The sequence below is a fragment of the Hippocampus comes genome, unplaced genomic scaffold (assembly GCF_001891065.2).
Source record: "Hippocampus comes isolate QL1 unplaced genomic scaffold, H_comes_QL1_v1.1 scaffold108, whole genome shotgun sequence".
NCBI lineage: Eukaryota > Metazoa > Chordata > Actinopteri > Syngnathiformes > Syngnathidae > Hippocampus > Hippocampus comes.
In genome coordinates, this window is record NW_017805071.1 from 263,036 (window position 1) to 279,614 (window position 16,579).

The following is a 16,579-nucleotide window of genomic DNA, read 5'->3' on the forward strand; positions in this document are numbered from 1 at the left end:
ATGTCATGTATTGTTTGAGGCCAGTACAGTGTAGGCGTACTTGCTTATATGAGTGCCTGGCTGTAATGTCATGCTTGAGGGTCGGATGCGCATCACCACTCTCGCTTTCTTCTTTACTGTATCGGCCACCGATGTGTAGGCACAGCATATTGACTGGATCAATCATACTTGTGTGTGCGCATGTGAAGGGCAGAGTCTTGAGGCCTGGAAAGAGAGTGTGTGGTGTTGGGAGAAATGCTGGAGGTGTTTCAGGGCCTTTTCTGAAAAAACAAGTTGAGGTTTGGAAAGGGAGAGTCGCAAAGACGGGAAATAAAACTGTGACAAACCGTAGTGCTCAGCAGGGTCGCGGAGTGTCTTGTGCGGTTAAAGGCTAAATTCTCAGTGTAAATTTTGCAGTGCAGCACTGGAAGTTACAATGCACAAAAATACGATTACATGTGATTTACAGCTTGCCACACTCATGCTGCACATTATTTTTTTAGGGCACAATATTGTATGCAACATGCCCATTTTGATGCAACCCACCCATTTTTTTTTTAATCTGGGTTTAGGACCGTGCATGGTTGGGAATTGAACACATACCATCTGCTCAATAGGCAGCGGCATCTACCATGACACTAAATTAATAAGATTAGATGAATAATGAAAAATATAATTGATAATAAAATAATACAAATGACATTAAAAAATACTACTAAGTACTACAGACATTGCATTATTTTTGAATGAATTTAGATCATTGTCATTATTTTGATTATTTATTTACACTATCAGTAGCCGAGATGTGATAAATGCATGGATAGCTGTTTCAACATATTATTTTTCATCACTCTCTCTAACAAGTGTCATTTTTAGACAGAGCATACCCATCAAACAGTTTCGTTTAGCTTAAATGGTTGCGAGTTCGGTTTCTTTTTTTTTTCCTCAAACACAAATTCTTTTGTCTTAGTGCTCTTTTTACAGCATCTTCCCGAACCTTCCTGTCTCTGTTTATTCATGAGCCAGAGGGTTCATTCAGGCCATATGTTATAGTAGCCGCATGCTCACACACACACACACACACACACACACACACACACACACACACACACACACGCTCATATTCATGAGCTTGTGTTCTCATTGTGTCCATATGCTCTTGCTGGTGTTGTTGGCCAAACTGGCCCGTTCTCCGCAGCCCGATGACAAGACCATGGCAGTCACCCCCCGACAGCCCTCCTCTCCCCGAGCGGGCTGACCCCAATCAATTACGCAGCTCCTCGTATACATGCATTCGCACAATAGCGCCCCTCAAGCCACAAAGCTACCGCTGCCCGGGCCATCTAAATGGCCCCTGTGTGACTTTAGGGCCTCTCTGTTTAATAAGGTGTTATAATCAGACCACCAAGGACACAGAGAGCCCCCTCTCCATGTCTCATAACAACACCGACTTTGCATCCAGCCATCAATGAGGACAATAAGAGAAGCGTCCCACTCTTTGTCGCCTTGTAAATCATGATTAGCACCCTCTGTTAACTATTGTGGGCATATTTAGAGATGCCCCTTTATGTTGCAAACACATAAGACATAAAGCACTTTCTGTTTGGTGTCACAACACAGGAGGAGGAAAGGGGAAGACCGCGCAAGTGTGTGCGCCTAATTTTGCGAGCTATTGTGGCGCAGGTGTGAAGGGAAGACAGGCGCGCCTCTGTCCGCCCTCAAACACTCTCGCTTCTGTCCGCACAAGCGGGGACGCGACTCGTTGAGGCTGTCTGTTAGCTGCGTGTTTTCACTTCAAAACGGCAAACGCTAAAACATTTTAACATTCTTCACTGTCACACTAAAAATAAAACAAGGAGTGTTACTTCTTGTTTATTTAAAACCGCAAAGATAGCCTTTCAGTCTGTTTTCTTCATGCTAGTGCTAATTAGCATTAGCTTCTACGTAAGATAAGATAACCTTTATTTGTAGACTGCAAATTTCCCCAGTTTGGGACAAATAAAGGTTATCTTATCTTATGTAGAAACTAATGCTGATAAGTGCGGGCTACAAGTTTGATACACACTTCTGAAACAGGCACCCATTTGATGAACTCTGTTTTAAGCAATGGATTCAATGCAGAGTACATAAACACACGAAGATAGACAACATACTCACAGTATACATGCGTATTCTTCATCTTCTGCTAAGAATGACTAATATTAGAGTCATACTGATGATCTGAGAGGAGTTGAGACGTCGAATCTCAAGTACATTTGCCCGTCAGTCTTAGACTGCTCCCAGGTGGCCATGGTCATTTAATTGATGCAGTGCGACAAAAAAAAAACTGCTCATTTAAATGTCATTCTATTTATTTAGCAATACTGAATGTTTTATGAAGTACGATGTCATAGTGTGCTATTTAAAATGCTGTTTGTTTTTTGTTTTTTAATTAACCCATACCAGTCTTGTCCCTGACATGTTTTGACATTTTATCAGCCTATGGTGGCACAGATTGGTGGATTGCTCATTGGTTGATTGCACACGGCGCCAGTCAAACTGGGAGCCATATTTGTCTGCATGGCAAAGGAATCAATACTTATTTATTTAACAATAAAATTGACATTTTCTAACTTTCATATTGTGTGGACAAAGACATGATAGGCAAATTGATGGAGTCAGATCGACAGACAGACGACACCAAAGTGTTGTTTTCTAACATTTCTGTCGCGTCTTTCCAGGGCCGCTGCATACGCTTCCACCGGGTCAAAGAAGGCGAGTCGGCCACCTACGCCCGCGCTGCCCCCTCTCCACCATCCTCGCCCCTTCCCACCGCTTCCCTTCCTCCCGCGCCTGCCGAGCAGCGACCCCTGGTCTCCAACTCGGTCCCCCGCACCAAGCCCCCTTCCAGAGGGCCCCGCACCACGCCTCCGTCACGCACACCCCCTCCTGTGGCACGACCCCCACCCGGGCCGCCCCCATCCCGCGTACCCCCGGGACCACCGCCTTCCAGACCCCCTCCCAGGCTGTGATGATGATGATACAAAGTGGTCCAACTCCTGCAAGCCTGTGGGCATTGTTGCTGGACAGCAAAAACACAAAATTTATCCTCAAGTTTAAATCAGCCAACCATTTTGTTACTTCAGTACTCTCATGGCGACAAATAGGAAGAAAACAGCATGTAGAAGTCCATGTTTGATTCTCGGTCAGGGGGTGAACCGATACAGTATGACCTTTGGGCAGATACTAATTCTTCAGTCTTCTTCGAACCTAACATGCATGTTTGTGGGAATGTGGGAGAGATTGGAAGCAAGAACCTCAGAACTGTGAGGCAGACGTGCTAACCATTTGATGATTAACAGTTCTATTGTTGCATTATGTTCTTAGCATCATAGGAAAAAGGTTCCCTGCCCTTTCTGGAATGAAGAGAATGTTATGTATGAGTAACTTTGCTTCGGTTTTGTTAGAGGAGCTTTTAGGAAAAACATGAGTGTTGTAACGAATAGTAAGTTGAAAAATGTTTTAAATGTAGACTACCCTCGGAGTTGCTGCAGATTAGGCCGACGGTCCTTTTACATTTCCCAACCAGCTAACATTCTTGTGGCAACTGCAGGGCAGTTTCTACAGATTTTATTTATTTTTATTTAGCCATGGCTGAGTTCAACACTAGGGTCTCTCTTTTTCGGGCAATTTCAAGTTGTGTGTGTGGTTTGTTTTTTTTAATGCTAGCAAGCCCTTTAGACTGACATCCATTTGTGGTCTTTTTACAATTTTAGTACCAAAAATTGCCTTGTGCTTGTCTCCATTTCCTGAACTGACTGAAATGATCATTTGCATTATTTCTGTATTAACAACTTCAATAAACATTTTTTTAATGAGTCACCTCTTTCATCTAATAGAAGTGATCAATTTTCGCAATATTCGGATGTTTTTGCAGAAATATGCTTGCGAGACGGTTTATGACATTGATTATTTAGTGCTGCAGTGCTTTTCCTTGAATTAAACAAATTGACTTTTAACTGCTGTCAGGACACTAATAATCTACCCGTGACATTAATGCAAAATCTGAGATTTTTTCAACTTATTTTGGAGTGCATTCAAAGTCATATTTTAAGTTTAAATGGGAGAAAAGGAGAAATAGGGTAGAGGTACAAAGTAAGCAGTGCAGCTTGCGTTTTGCTGAATGCAGATTAGCTTCTGATAGTCGTTGACGCTGACATTTTGATGACAGCATGTCACAGACATGTTCGACAAATGGAACCATTTTGGATTTTGATGAAAAAGAAAAAAAAAAAACAAATGTATATCTGCTTTAAAAGATTATTATTCACTCACAAGCCAACACTGCTCTAAGGTGGCTTAGAAAGGAAAATACATAATACTTTGTCTTTGTATCTGCATACACTCAATGTGAAGAGCAGAATTAGGATTATGAGGCAGTTCAAGAACAAACTGAGTTCTGCTTCACACGCACACAAGATGTCCATGACGTCACCAAACACAGGCACACACATTTGAATTTCCCTCGAAGAGTCATCCATGATCTTCAGGCTCTCCGCTTGCTCTTCTGCATTTTTCTACCTGACAGCGCCCCCTTCTGGGCTCCTCTCACCATGCCCTTGAACTGGCCCTGCAGCTTAGCCCGCTTCCTATTTGACCACAAAAAAAAAACCACACACGCACAAACCATGCCACAAACATCTTCCAAGAATAACATGGTTTTGAAAACGGAGTTCATACCTGCGATTGAGCTGGGCCTTCCGTAGAGGGATGTAAGCATAAGGATCCAGTTTGCCTGTCTTCTTAACATCTCCCTTTCCTTTCTGTTAAAACAACAACAAAAAAAAAACATTCATATATGTTTTTTTAAAACGCATATTAAGGCTGTCTTTGTGTTTTCTGCATGCCGCTGACTTCACCTTTGACTTGTACTCTGCTCCAAAGTCTGTGCGCCCTCCCAACTGTCTGTGGATGCCCGAACCACCAGCTGAGCAAGGCCATGAAAGATTCCATTCATTCATTCATTCAATTCAAATGGTAGAAATTCATTATAAAAAAGGTTTCCTATAAAATACAAGTAATGTCTGCATTTGATGAATTACTTTACAAATTTCTTCCTTAAATAGTTTTAAATAGATCAAAATAAAAATACAATAAACTTGTTTGTATGTTTACAGTAATTTCCAAGCCAAAAATGTCAAAATGTATGAAGCACATCGGTAAACATGTAACAGTCTATTACACTGCTGTCGATATTGTCATGTACCTTTGTACTTGAGATGTGTTTCTGTGTCCATATCATCCAAGTTGTCATCTCGGAGTTTCCTCTTTTGTACCTTTTTCTTAAAAAAATAAACATTAAAAAAATCATTAACATTGTGAGTTGGTAGTCAACTGTGAAGGACTTTGGCGGTTCATCTTAGCCAACAACACTCACAATCTTCACCCCAGCTTCTTCCAGAATATCCTTCATTTCGCCGTCATCTGTGAGAAGGGTGATGAATTAATTGAACATTTCCGGGTGCTTACAAATAATAAAAGATTGACTGCTACCTTTCTGGTCATCCTCGTCATCCTCTTCTTTGATGATCAGCCGCCCGTCTGATGTCACCTTGAAGCCGTGTTCAGCCTTGGCGCTCTTTTTCTTCTCAGGGTTGGTGGCTGCCAGAGGAAAAATATTCAATATTCCAAACTCAATAAATACACATTGATTTGGAACATCATGCAACGTACATGTTGCATTTTGGAACTTTTCAATAGATTCATATTGCAGTGTGGTGTTCAATTATACAAGTACATTTATGAGTTTATTCGGATGAGATCATTATTTCAATATTTTTATTTTTTTTTCATGTGTTAATATATATAGCACATTTAATTTGTTGTGAATTGCTATTAAAATCTACCCAAAAATGAAAAATATATTTTACCAAAATGTATGAGAATTGTTTCAAATAAATTACATTTGTTTTAATAAGAAAACATTTTTGATGGGTAAAAATTGCTCCCAAAAGGCTTGAGCTTGTTGGTCAACCAATAAGCAAATACGGTAATTTTTTAAAAAAACAAAACCGCATTAAAAAATACCCATTAAAATATACATTACACCAATGAAAATATAACAAATATCTTGATTGCTGTATTTGTTTTACCAAGCACTCTTTGAGAAACTTTGGGATCCAAGAAGTTGAGCGGGTCGTCCTCCTCTCCTTCTTTCAGCCAGGCCCGACCCTTTTGCTGCTTCCCGCCTTTCTTCTTCCTTCCAGCCTTGCCTTCATCCTCTGACGGCTCGCTGTCTGACCCCGCCAGGATGTCCTCAATACTGAGAAGAAAAAAACCCAAAAAGGTTTCACATTGAAGGGCAAGTCAGCTCTGCATGTGTACAAAGACGAGTTGCACCTGTCACCGGTGGCTTTGGGAGCCTCCTCTTCACTGTCCGAGTCTTCCTGTTGCTCCGACACTTGTTTCTTTCTCTTATTGCGAGCTTCCGTCTTGCGAATGTTGGCCAGAACCTTGTGGTGTTCAAGAGGTAGCAGACTCTTCACTAACTCGAACCTGCACACGATGACATACCATTAATTCAGGTTTGGGAAGCGTATGCCGGATGGCGTGAGAGAGACAGAAAGAGAGTCAGACAGCGAGAGAGCGAGAGCATTATGTCATGTCAACTTTTATGATCTTCACTTTGCCTACTACTGAGACAGAAGGCACACACGGCATGTTTTATTTTGTTTATCTATTGAATGTTTGAGATGACTGTCGACAGCAAGGGGCAAAATGGCCGGCCCCCTCAGATTGGGGAGGAAAAAAATTTTGCTGCCAAATTCAGGTTCCACAAACGCAACATTAATCTGAATGCCACGTTTAAACTAGTGGGGCTGCGTTGAACATATATCATAAAGATTTTTTTAATGTAAGAACAATGAAATGTTTAATTTGCCTGTGTTTGAACTTTTTGAGACATGAGTTTGGTCGTGTGCTGTGACATTGTTTTCGAATTTGCAATATAAGCCTTAAATACAATACAGGTTTGGAAACGAGTCTATAAAAACCTCTCTTCCCCAGATTTAGCTACAATATATATAATTCTCCAATTGTGAGAAAGCTCTTATTGCATTAAGTGACCACGCACATGCACACGCACACGCACACACACACACACACACACACACACACACACACACAGAAAATAAACAAAACAAGATTTCTCCAAGCTTTACCCAAACTTCCTGATAAACTTGGTGAAGATGTTCTTGAGTTTGACTCTGAAGTGTCTCCTCGCATCATTGGTCATACTCGCAATGCCTTCCATCTGGCACAAAAACAAACATCATAAACTCCGGTCTCCCACAAAAGACTCCGTGTTTTTCCACGATCTCAATCACAATGCGATATTCACGGCGCGTCCAGCGCGTACCATCACAGTAAGATGCGACGCTAACGTGTTGGTCTCCAAGACGAAAAGGATGACCTTGATGAAGCTCAGCGCGGCCTTGACCACTTCTCTGGTGCGAGAGGCCAGCAGCAGGCACACGTTGTGCAGAAGTTGCTCCATGGTGGACACCTCAATGGAGTCTGACATAAATAACAGGATCTTATTTGACTCTGACTCTTATATAATAAATATACACACCCATGTTTAAATGGCAGCTTTTCGTGTCGTAAAAAAATGAAACCAAACCAAATAATTTCTCAACTTTTTCATCACTGATGTACGCTACAACCTGAAGAACTCAATTGAGGTGAAAAAAAAGGCTATTTTTTTAACTATAATAAAAATCTCTAATTTAAAGCGGTGTGTAGACTTTTAAATGCCACCTATGTCAAGTGTCATACCTTTATACTCGTACACCAGTCGTGTGAGTGCCAACACGGTGCAGGTGAGCATCGTGATAGGGCCTGTGAGGCCTGCATACACCATCACCAAATACTCCTTGATGGCCTCTAAAACACACACACACACATTGCTTGCTTGTGACAGGTAAACAATGACGGGATGATTGAATGACATAGTAACCAGCTAACTTTTTTTTTTTTATTTAACCGTAGCTATCAGTTGCCACATAATACAATTAACTGCTGACTGAATTCAACAATCAACATAATTTTCTTTTTTTAATAATCTAATAAAATGTATGGATAAATTATGGATTAGAGGTTATAGATACTGTTTAGGGGACTCAGAGTAATTACATTTCTTTTAGTTATTTACAATGTATGATTTATTTTGGGGAACACAGTTCTATCGAGTCTCTCTTGTATGGAGCCAAACAAATTAATTTGTTTAATTATAAGCAGTCAATGTAAAAGATCATATTTCAGCAGGTTATTACTGGAGCTTTAGCTTTTAGATAATTCCTAACCATGATTTACCACAGCCAGCAAAAGTTTCCTTTTCTTTCAGGGTTAATAGAGTCAATATTTCACAAACCTATGATGTACCTAATGGTATGCAAGGCTTGTAATAACTCGTTTCTTTGACCAGCACTTTTGTAAATCAACGACATCATTTGAGCAGCATTTTTTTTTTTTTTTTTTAAATGAATGAGCAATTTCTGTCCGGGTTAATCCCAGCGACCTGAAACACAAAATATGACAATATAACCAGTGGCGGCTGTTGGGACGCAGCTCTTGAATATTTTAGCGTTTGACTGTCCCATGGAAAATTTTCTCAAATAATCAAATATTTGCATAAAATCTATTTATATTTGATACAATAGCAATTATCGATAAGAGAGAAAATAACCATGTTAATAATGAACAACCAATTGGTTTCCTTAAAAAACAAAAACAAAAAAAAAAACCTACAGTTCCAATTTCACATTGTGCAAACCAGCAAACTATTTTCTTGTTGTAGGTCAGCTGCCCAGAGGTGGCCTCATATTGGACTTCCTTACACAGCAACTATCACCGAAATTTAATGGCGGTTGTAGCCAAGTGGTGCACTCTATGTTCTTTCAAATTTTCTTGACTTCCCGGAGTTAGTTTACCTTTAGTGTTCCCGCAAAAGCGCACAAACGCATTTCCGATTTCCACCAGCAGGGTGTAGGCATTCTTGCGGGCGCCCACCGACATTTCCTTGGTGCATATGATCACCTGTAGAAGCGAGCATCCTTGTAAAAATGTCAGGGATCAATGCCTGTACATTGTGTGCAAGCGTATGTTTGGCTACCTCTGGCAGCAGCGAGATGATGAAGTCTTTGTGCTCTTCGTCGAGTCTTTTCATGATGCACATCAGACACTTCAGTCGCGGCTGAGGACGACGACAGTGGAAAATTAGACATCACTACAAGGACACCCATTCGATAATCAATTGAATAATAAACGACATCGGCAATAATGGCAAATATTGTCAGCTCTCTGACAGTGACAATCAAATCACAACTTTTTGGCGGACGTCAGATTGTGCAGGCGTCCCTGTCGTTATGTCCCAACAGTGTGTTTTGTACTCCCGACTCACCCTTTTCGCTGGCGATGAAGCACTTTTCAGAGTCTCCAGCAACACCACCTTTAAAGTCTCGAGGTTGGCCACGACGAACGACCTGCACTCATCTCGTTCACCCGCGCACATCTCCTCGAGCACGCGATACGCCTTCTTCTGCATGCCCGGTTCTTTAATCTGATGCGAGAACGCGGACAGTTGTGAGAACAGGAAATGTGTTTTAAGCCTGCAGACCATTCTGAATGCGCACGTGCACAAACCTCCAGATATGGCTTGATGAGCTCAAATGTCTTTGTCATTGTTAACTGATCCAAGAAGGGCGCCATAGCAACCACTAGGTCCATCATTGACAACCTGAGTAGTAGTAGACAGTGATAAAACTCTTTATCTGATATATGGTGTTTCTTCAAATAGTGTGCGTGCGTGTGTGTGTGTGTGTGTGTGTGTGTGTGTGTAATGTTGCTTAATATTAGAAAAATGTGTTTGTACAGATAAGTGGCTCACCTTTCGCAATGGCAGTTGAGTAAATCAACATCCATGGGAGTTTCCTAATCTTCCCACATATTTTTGAAAGTACTATTAAGTGAACTTACCGAATGAACTCTGTGCTTTCTGTACTTGTCAATCTCTCTGTGGCTTTTTGCAGGAAGGTGTTGATCATCTAAGGGTAATTTAGGGTTTGATAAGCATAAGCTTTTTTAAACACACTGTACATGCATGTTTTTTTTTACTCTAACCTGCAGCTCAGTGACTGTAAGGTAGACTTTGATAGTGTCCAAGACCGCCATCCTGTAGGCCCCAGACTCTCCTTCAGCAGGTGGCTGGCTGTATACGTTGAAAAGGATGGGCAGGAAGTTCTTGGAGAAGCGACCCACTTCGGCTTTTTCCTCCTCTGCAGACACAGAGAGGTGATCAGAGGCAGTGGCGTCACCAAAAAGGTATGACTTGCCACAAGAAAACAACACTGTACCAGTCGTGCAGCTCTTATTGATGACAGTGCGTAGGGCTTGGCAGACGATGAGCCTCAGGTCGGGCCGCTCATTGATGGCTGTGCCGAGAGTGCGGGCGAGGCCTTTAAAGGACGCCACCAGGTCCACGGCACTTGTGCAAAAACCAGGAAGCATGGTCCAAATCTGAAAGACAACATCCACTCATGTCGCGAATAATCCCGCGGGTAAATATGGAGAATTATATTGTGATGCATGCAGGACGCATCACAAAGGACTCACCTGAAGCTGTAAGATCTGATAGACTTTGGCTTCCAATTTCTGACCTGCTTGCTCCAACTCTTCCGCTACAACACAAATGGGATGCAAATCATGAGCTAGTGTGACACTTCAATTTACCTTTGAAAAATGTTCAGTTGTACCTCTCTGCTTGAGCGTGGTGGCCAGAGGGAGGAAATAGGAAGTAAAGAAGCCCAGGTGAGTGTTCCTCACATGATCGCGGATGACCGGGACAAGCCAGCTCCGTGGGAACTCCAGGTCGTCACTGGTGACCACCGAAAAAGCACATATACAAACAGTGCAGTTACATCCAAACGAGACCTACTATTATTTCACTATGTGTGAGCACTGAACACTTACTCATAGCCAGTTATATTTAGAGGCACTACTCCTAAGACAACCTCGGGGCCCATGCTCTGAACAGCGCCGCCTACTGCCAGATCCAGTTCGCCACTGTACGGGAAACGAGGAGTGGCTCGCAAGTCGGCAAGAGACTGCAACGACTACAAGCACGGGAGAAAAAAAAAATCTCATAAAATCTCTCTCAACTATGTACGTGCTTTTTCCAGGCCTTTTAAGAAGACCTCCAAGAGAATCGTTTTCCAGGAGAACAGATTTTCAAGGGCGTTGGCTTCAAATGTAATCACAAAGGTGAAAATACTGAGCTTTTTTTTTTTTTGTAATTTGCACTTCTCTTATGGTGGTGATTAATATTTATTTAACCAACCACAGACTTATTAGGTGTCTAGTCATGGCTTACACACACACACACACACACTCTACCTTGGTCATCACAGGGTGCGCATGTTTCCCCGCAACTTTGTAGAAGCAGCCAAGTATTTGCAAAACAAAAGGCCAGGAGGCATGGAAGCGATAGGACAAGCCTTCCTCCACGACACTGAAACACACACACACACACACAGACGAAAAGACAACTCGTATTTAGCATCACGGCATGGCCAGTAAATTGTTTCAAAATGACAAACAAACAAATGTTATGCTACCGAAACATTTTGCAGACATAGGAGGGGTTGCCTGCAGAAGCCGTGGCAGAAATCACGCCTATTTCCTCCATGCGTGGACCCACGCACTCGGTCAGCAACGTCTGAAACATGAACATAAATCAGTAGGTATTAATCTACCCATCCATTTTTAAACAGCATTTGTCCTCGTTAGGGTCGTGGGGGATTGAAGCATTTTCCAGGACACTTTGGGCGGGGGATGTGGCACACTACAGACTAGTTGCTACCCGCCAGCGGAGCACAAACACAAACTAACTATCTGTACTCATTCACACCGATGGACAATTTGGATTTTTCAAGGAAACTATGAGACATGTTTTGCCAAAGTAGAAGGAAGCCGGAGTACCGATAGAAACAGCCAGGCCATCAAAGGGAGAATATCAAACACAGAAAGGCGGGTAACTTTGAGGTAGACGTGCTAACCACTCATACACTGAGCTGTCAAACTTCAGACTACGTCAAATTGGAACGCCTTAATAGGGGAGGCATGCTCCAATAATTACTACCTAACTTGTATTTCTCTATCCCCACATACTGGAACATGAGAAATCAGTGTGAAACTGTGAATTTATCACTTAATAGCTTCTGAAATTAATTATGGAAACGTACGAAAAAGTTTATTTTGACAAATGATCAAGTCTGACAAAAAGAAACACTGTTTTTGCGTGATATTTCCACAACCTTAAGAATTGTTGAAGGCAGCAAAAAAAAAGTGAACTAAGTGGTACATTTTTTTATTTAGACCTTGACTGGATACCGCTTTACCTTGAGCATGCCAGCGGCCGCAGAGACCACCTTCGTGTGAGGCGACAACAGGCAGGACATGGTGGCCGAAAAGAGGCGAGGCAGGTGCCCCAGACTCAACGAACTCTGCAAACTGCACAAAAGACACACTCACTCATTGTAACGTGAGGACAAACTAACTCACTCTAAAACTCCCAAGACGATTACTTAAGTGCTTGTTACCATGCCAAGTGAACATGTGCCTTCTCCATCACAGCGAGCCAGGCCAGCAGAGGCTGCAGGTCATTCTCACTGGGCAGGTAGTCGTACAGAGCCTAAGAAAAAATTTAGAATTCATCACGTAATCCACAGCAGGACAATTTTTTTTTTCTTCGTTGCTCCCAGTCTTACTGTGATGATTTGTGCGTTGAGTTCGGGTGACAGGTTTGAGGCGTTCGGCTTCCCGCTGAAGAGTCTATGGAAAGTCTGCATGGCGCTGGCGGTCACAAGCTTCACACAGAAAAATGACAGTAATTGGCATCACGTTGCATCAACATGAACTAAGTCAAATGTCTCCTTTCAATTTGGAGAACAGTGATCAACATTTTTGCTTATGTCTGTCATGTTCCAGACCAAACCAGTAATTGAATGTTATTTTCCGCACAATTTTGTCCATTTGAAATCATGTCTTTTTGAGTAGAGAGATGCAAATGATCATTTTCTTGATCCGATTCATTGCCAAAAATAAATTGACAGATGAATCGATTGCTAAAATAATTGTTAGTTGCGACCCTCCTCTAATTTGCATTGTAACTTGATTACCTCTAAAACATGCATTATTCCAAATAGAGACTGCTTTTCGGTCGCACCAGTTCAGTAGATCAGCTTCCGCATCTGTTTGCATGCGCAAACATTTGATAAATCAGGCCCTGTGTTTGTTTGTTTCATGCAGAGCTTCCACAGCATTCTCACCACATGGCTGAGCGTCATGACTCGCAGCAATGTCTCACAACACGATTTCACGGCCGCGAGGGGGAACGACAACATCAGCTCCTTCAGGAGACCCAACACGTGAAGCGTGGTGGTGTCCTCTCTGCTTCCTGCACAGAGAAAAACATAAGTTAAACACCCTCACTACTGGCAGAATGAAAAGTGGCCTACCTCCTGCCTGCTCCATCTCCTTGATGCAGAATTTGGCTGTGGACGCGGCAGCCGGGTGATGCGCGGGCGCTTTGTCTGTGAACAGGAAGTCGCTCCCTCGGAGGATGGCGCACACACCTTGCTGCGCTGCTTTACGTACCTACACAGAGGTACACAAATGACAATGCCGTGTTAGGTGCCCTGCGAATGACTGGCGATCGCCTAAATTCAACTGGGATAGATACCTACTCGAACCGCAACGCTAATAAGGACAAGTGCAACAGAAAGTGGGCGAATGGATGTTTTCCTGACCTTGGGTTTGTTGTGTACGGTGAAGCTGAGCAGGCCGTGGTACGCCTGAAGAGTGGATGGGTAAGTCCAGACAGTCGCGTCCTGTTTCCTCAACAGAGTGGCCAAGCATGACAAAATCTAAGGAGGATAGCAACAAGACGATCAATCTGACATGCCTGGAAACAATTGAGAAAAATAAATAAGAGGACATATTCACCCATCTGAGAGACGAAGTGCTTTCAGATGAGGCCTGCTGGGACATGACGTCCATCAAAACCTTGGTGGTGTCCGAGAATTTAGACATGAGCACCGGGGCGGGGACCCTGAAAGCAGCCAATTGCATTCATTTATTTCATTCTTCACGAACTTGACACGAATGCATCCATTTATGTGAGGGCAAACCTTTTCATGGTGAGGTTGAGGAGGTAGGCCACTGCAGCTTGCGATTCCGCTGAATCCACCACCTCCAGAGTGGTCATCTACGCATCAAACACAACCGACACATGCTGTAGATATTCATATCATCAGACAGATCAGCGGTTCTCAAACTGGAGGTCGGCAAAATGATACAATGTATCATTTAAAGTACATACCTACATGTGGGGAGTAACGAGATAATTTAAACATAATAAACCACTTACTCCTGCTTTGTTTAGGGCCAATTTAAAGCTCACCTGATTGTGTATCACAAATCTTCCATTCCGATATAGATTATCTTTTTTTTTCACTCAAAAACAAAAAGCGAGGGGTGTGCTGGATTTTAAAATAAATAAACAAAGCCACTGTATCATTATGCAAAGTTTGAACATTAAATGCAGTGACATTTTTTCCATGTACCACACAACTTTGAAGAGAGTTGGTTCTCTTGAAGTCATCTTATGTTTGTAGAACAGTTAATAATGTTCAAGTGTTAATCAAGACACTGCTAGCATTTTTAGTCGCAACAGTTTGGACTATAATTGATCCATGCGTCACAGCATGGACTGTGGTTGACCTTTAAGTATCAATACATCATGCTAAGTCAGCACACTTACCAAGGCAGCAAAGTACTCAGTTTCTGTTTCCTTGCCTCCCTGACTACGAATCACCTCCGTTACAGCTGCCAACACAGCGCAGATCTGCAAAGTACATTTGGGAAACTGAGTTAGTATTACAATTGATCACAGAAACCTCAACATGGAATTCAAAAGATATACATTCCTTTTGGATTGCAGACATCCACCTCTCCTCCTACCTCTTTGTGAGCGGCTGAGTTGGATTCCCAGAAACGTTGCACCTTCCTGAAGGTTAGGTTGGAGCAGTCCGAGAGGCCGCTGAGGAAGGTGCCTGAAGTCCTGACCGACAACGCTGGCTCTTCCTCCATTCTCGCATCTTTCTGGCTCGCTGTTTTGATCTCCAGTGGACCCGTCTGCAGCTCATTGTGGAGCTTGAGCGCATCAACCGTCAGATCACTTTTTCCTGACACACACACATACCCAAACAAACAAACGGCATGACAGTTCTATGCAAGTTATGTCGAGTAAATAAAATGAATTGAACACTCATTTGTATTTATTTGGATTTTACTCTATTTAGTACAATAACCATGTAAAATTAGACATTTTATTAAGACAATGCACCAAGCATGTAAAATGGGGGGAATGCTGTGATTTAAATAAAAGTGGCTGTTTTACAGTCATTCGGTCGACCAAGCCCCTGCAATATACTACCTTGAGATTTTCAGTTTTTAATTTGTGTTACTGGAGCCATACAGCAAGTTCCTAATATTTTGGTTATCTTGATATTTTAATACATGACAGTTAATGATGATTAAACTTAACCATTTAAATCCTGAACACATGCATTTACTGACTTTTAATGTATAAAACAGAGGAAACTTTAATTACGCATAATACCTCTCTAGCTATTCAACTAAATGACAATGTTGTGGATTGAGGCTAACTGGCTACCACCAGCTAAAGTTAGCCCAGCCCCTAAAACCACGTGCAAAATGAAACTTTACCGGATGGTCGGCTGAAAAAGCGACTTTTAGCAGCAGTTCGATGTCGACTCGTCTGCGGGTTGGAGTCGCTGCTGCGTCCTTTCTTCCACCGTTTGAGTTTCGAGCCTGTCCCGGATCGAAGTTTCCCCGATTTGACCATTTTCACGATCTCCCAGCCTGCTGTGTGTACACGCAGCTGCCTGGTCCACACAGATGACTCTGTCGCTCATTTGATGACGTCACAAGACGCCCCCTCCCTTTGTGTTGTTTTGCCTGCAGAGGTCGCTGCCAAACTCAAAATGAACATACTGTATAATAGGTACAGTACTGTATTTGCATGCAATACTGTGAAATAACTTGTTCATTTGTTAGTCATCTTTATTTAAGTTCTTCATTTAATTAAAAAAAATCTGAACGCCAACACTTTTGTTTTAGCTCACATTTTTCATCATGTGAACTCTGTCTGAAAAAAAACATCGTAGATAATCTCGGCAAGTGTGCCTCCGGTTACCCACAATAAAAGGCCACTCTAAAATGTGCAGTTTCATGTTTTGTATTTGTACAGTGGCCAAGAGTTTAAGTTTCCAGTGATTTTGTTTCATTTAAGGTTAATTTTAAAATATGTACAGTTATGTGAGGAACATCTAATGCACATTTTAAAGCTCTGAGTTACAGTGCAAAGAGAACTAATCATCTGATAGTAGATGGTATTCATGTCTTTATTTGGAATTGAGTCAAGGAATGACAATGACTGAGCACGTCAACTGACCAAACAACAGACAAAGATGCAAATATT

General features: G+C 42.1%; 2 protein-coding genes and 1 long non-coding RNA gene across 4 annotated transcripts in view; 1 reads left to right on the forward strand and 2 right to left on the reverse strand.

The window, feature by feature from the left end:
* Positions 1-2,693, reverse strand: part of LOC109512705 (uncharacterized) — a 19,225-nt gene extending 16,532 nt beyond the window's left edge. For both annotated transcript variants that reach the window (XR_002167581.1, XR_002167580.1), the window contains exons 1-2: positions 2,137-2,693; positions 41-204 (exon numbers count right to left, since the gene is read on the reverse strand). This is a non-coding gene — a long non-coding RNA (uncharacterized LOC109512705). The remainder of the gene's footprint in view (positions 1-40; positions 205-2,136) is intronic.
* Positions 1-3,836, forward strand: part of antxr1d (ANTXR cell adhesion molecule 1d) — a 22,273-nt gene extending 18,437 nt beyond the window's left edge. The window contains exon 18 of the mRNA XM_019864638.1: positions 2,700-3,836. Coding sequence (XP_019720197.1) covers positions 2,700-2,990 — 291 coding nt within the window. The 3' untranslated portion in view covers positions 2,991-3,836. The remainder of the gene's footprint in view (positions 1-2,699) is intronic.
* On the reverse strand, positions 3,681-16,013 carry rrp12 (ribosomal RNA processing 12 homolog). The gene is made up of 34 exons (XM_019864637.1): positions 15,805-16,013; positions 15,037-15,260; positions 14,837-14,920; positions 14,205-14,281; positions 14,020-14,125; positions 13,824-13,940; positions 13,533-13,671; positions 13,344-13,471; positions 12,783-12,881; positions 12,615-12,706; positions 12,414-12,525; positions 11,631-11,731; positions 11,410-11,524; positions 10,987-11,129; positions 10,770-10,891; positions 10,630-10,694; positions 10,371-10,533; positions 10,138-10,292; positions 9,994-10,061; positions 9,661-9,754; positions 9,419-9,577; positions 9,131-9,211; positions 8,949-9,054; positions 7,795-7,902; positions 7,376-7,533; positions 7,179-7,270; positions 6,358-6,513; positions 6,111-6,280; positions 5,512-5,619; positions 5,396-5,442; positions 5,225-5,300; positions 4,878-4,945; positions 4,699-4,781; positions 3,681-4,607 (listed from the first exon to the last, which is right to left on the reverse strand). Exons 1-34 carry the CDS (start codon positions 15,941-15,943, stop codon positions 4,505-4,507), a joined length of 3,858 nt encoding a protein of 1,285 aa, XP_019720196.1. The 5' UTR covers positions 15,944-16,013; the 3' UTR covers positions 3,681-4,504.
* Between the last annotated feature and the right edge of the window lie 566 nt (positions 16,014-16,579).

What these genes read in the sequence shown, in the direction of transcription:
- rrp12 (XM_019864637.1), bottom strand. Translation starts at nt 15,943, where the DNA reads ATGGTCAAATCGGGGAAACTTCGATCCGGGACAGGCTCGAAACTCAAA. An exon ending in GCACATGTTCACTTGGCATG is followed by an intron (nt 12,526 to 12,614) that starts GTAACAAGCACT and finishes TCTTTTGTGCAG; the next exon opens with TTTGCAGAGTTCGTTGAGTC. An exon ending in TATGTCTGCAAAATGTTTCG is followed by an intron (nt 11,525 to 11,630) that starts GTAGCATAACAT and finishes TGTGTGTTTCAG; the next exon opens with TGTCGTGGAGGAAGGCTTGT.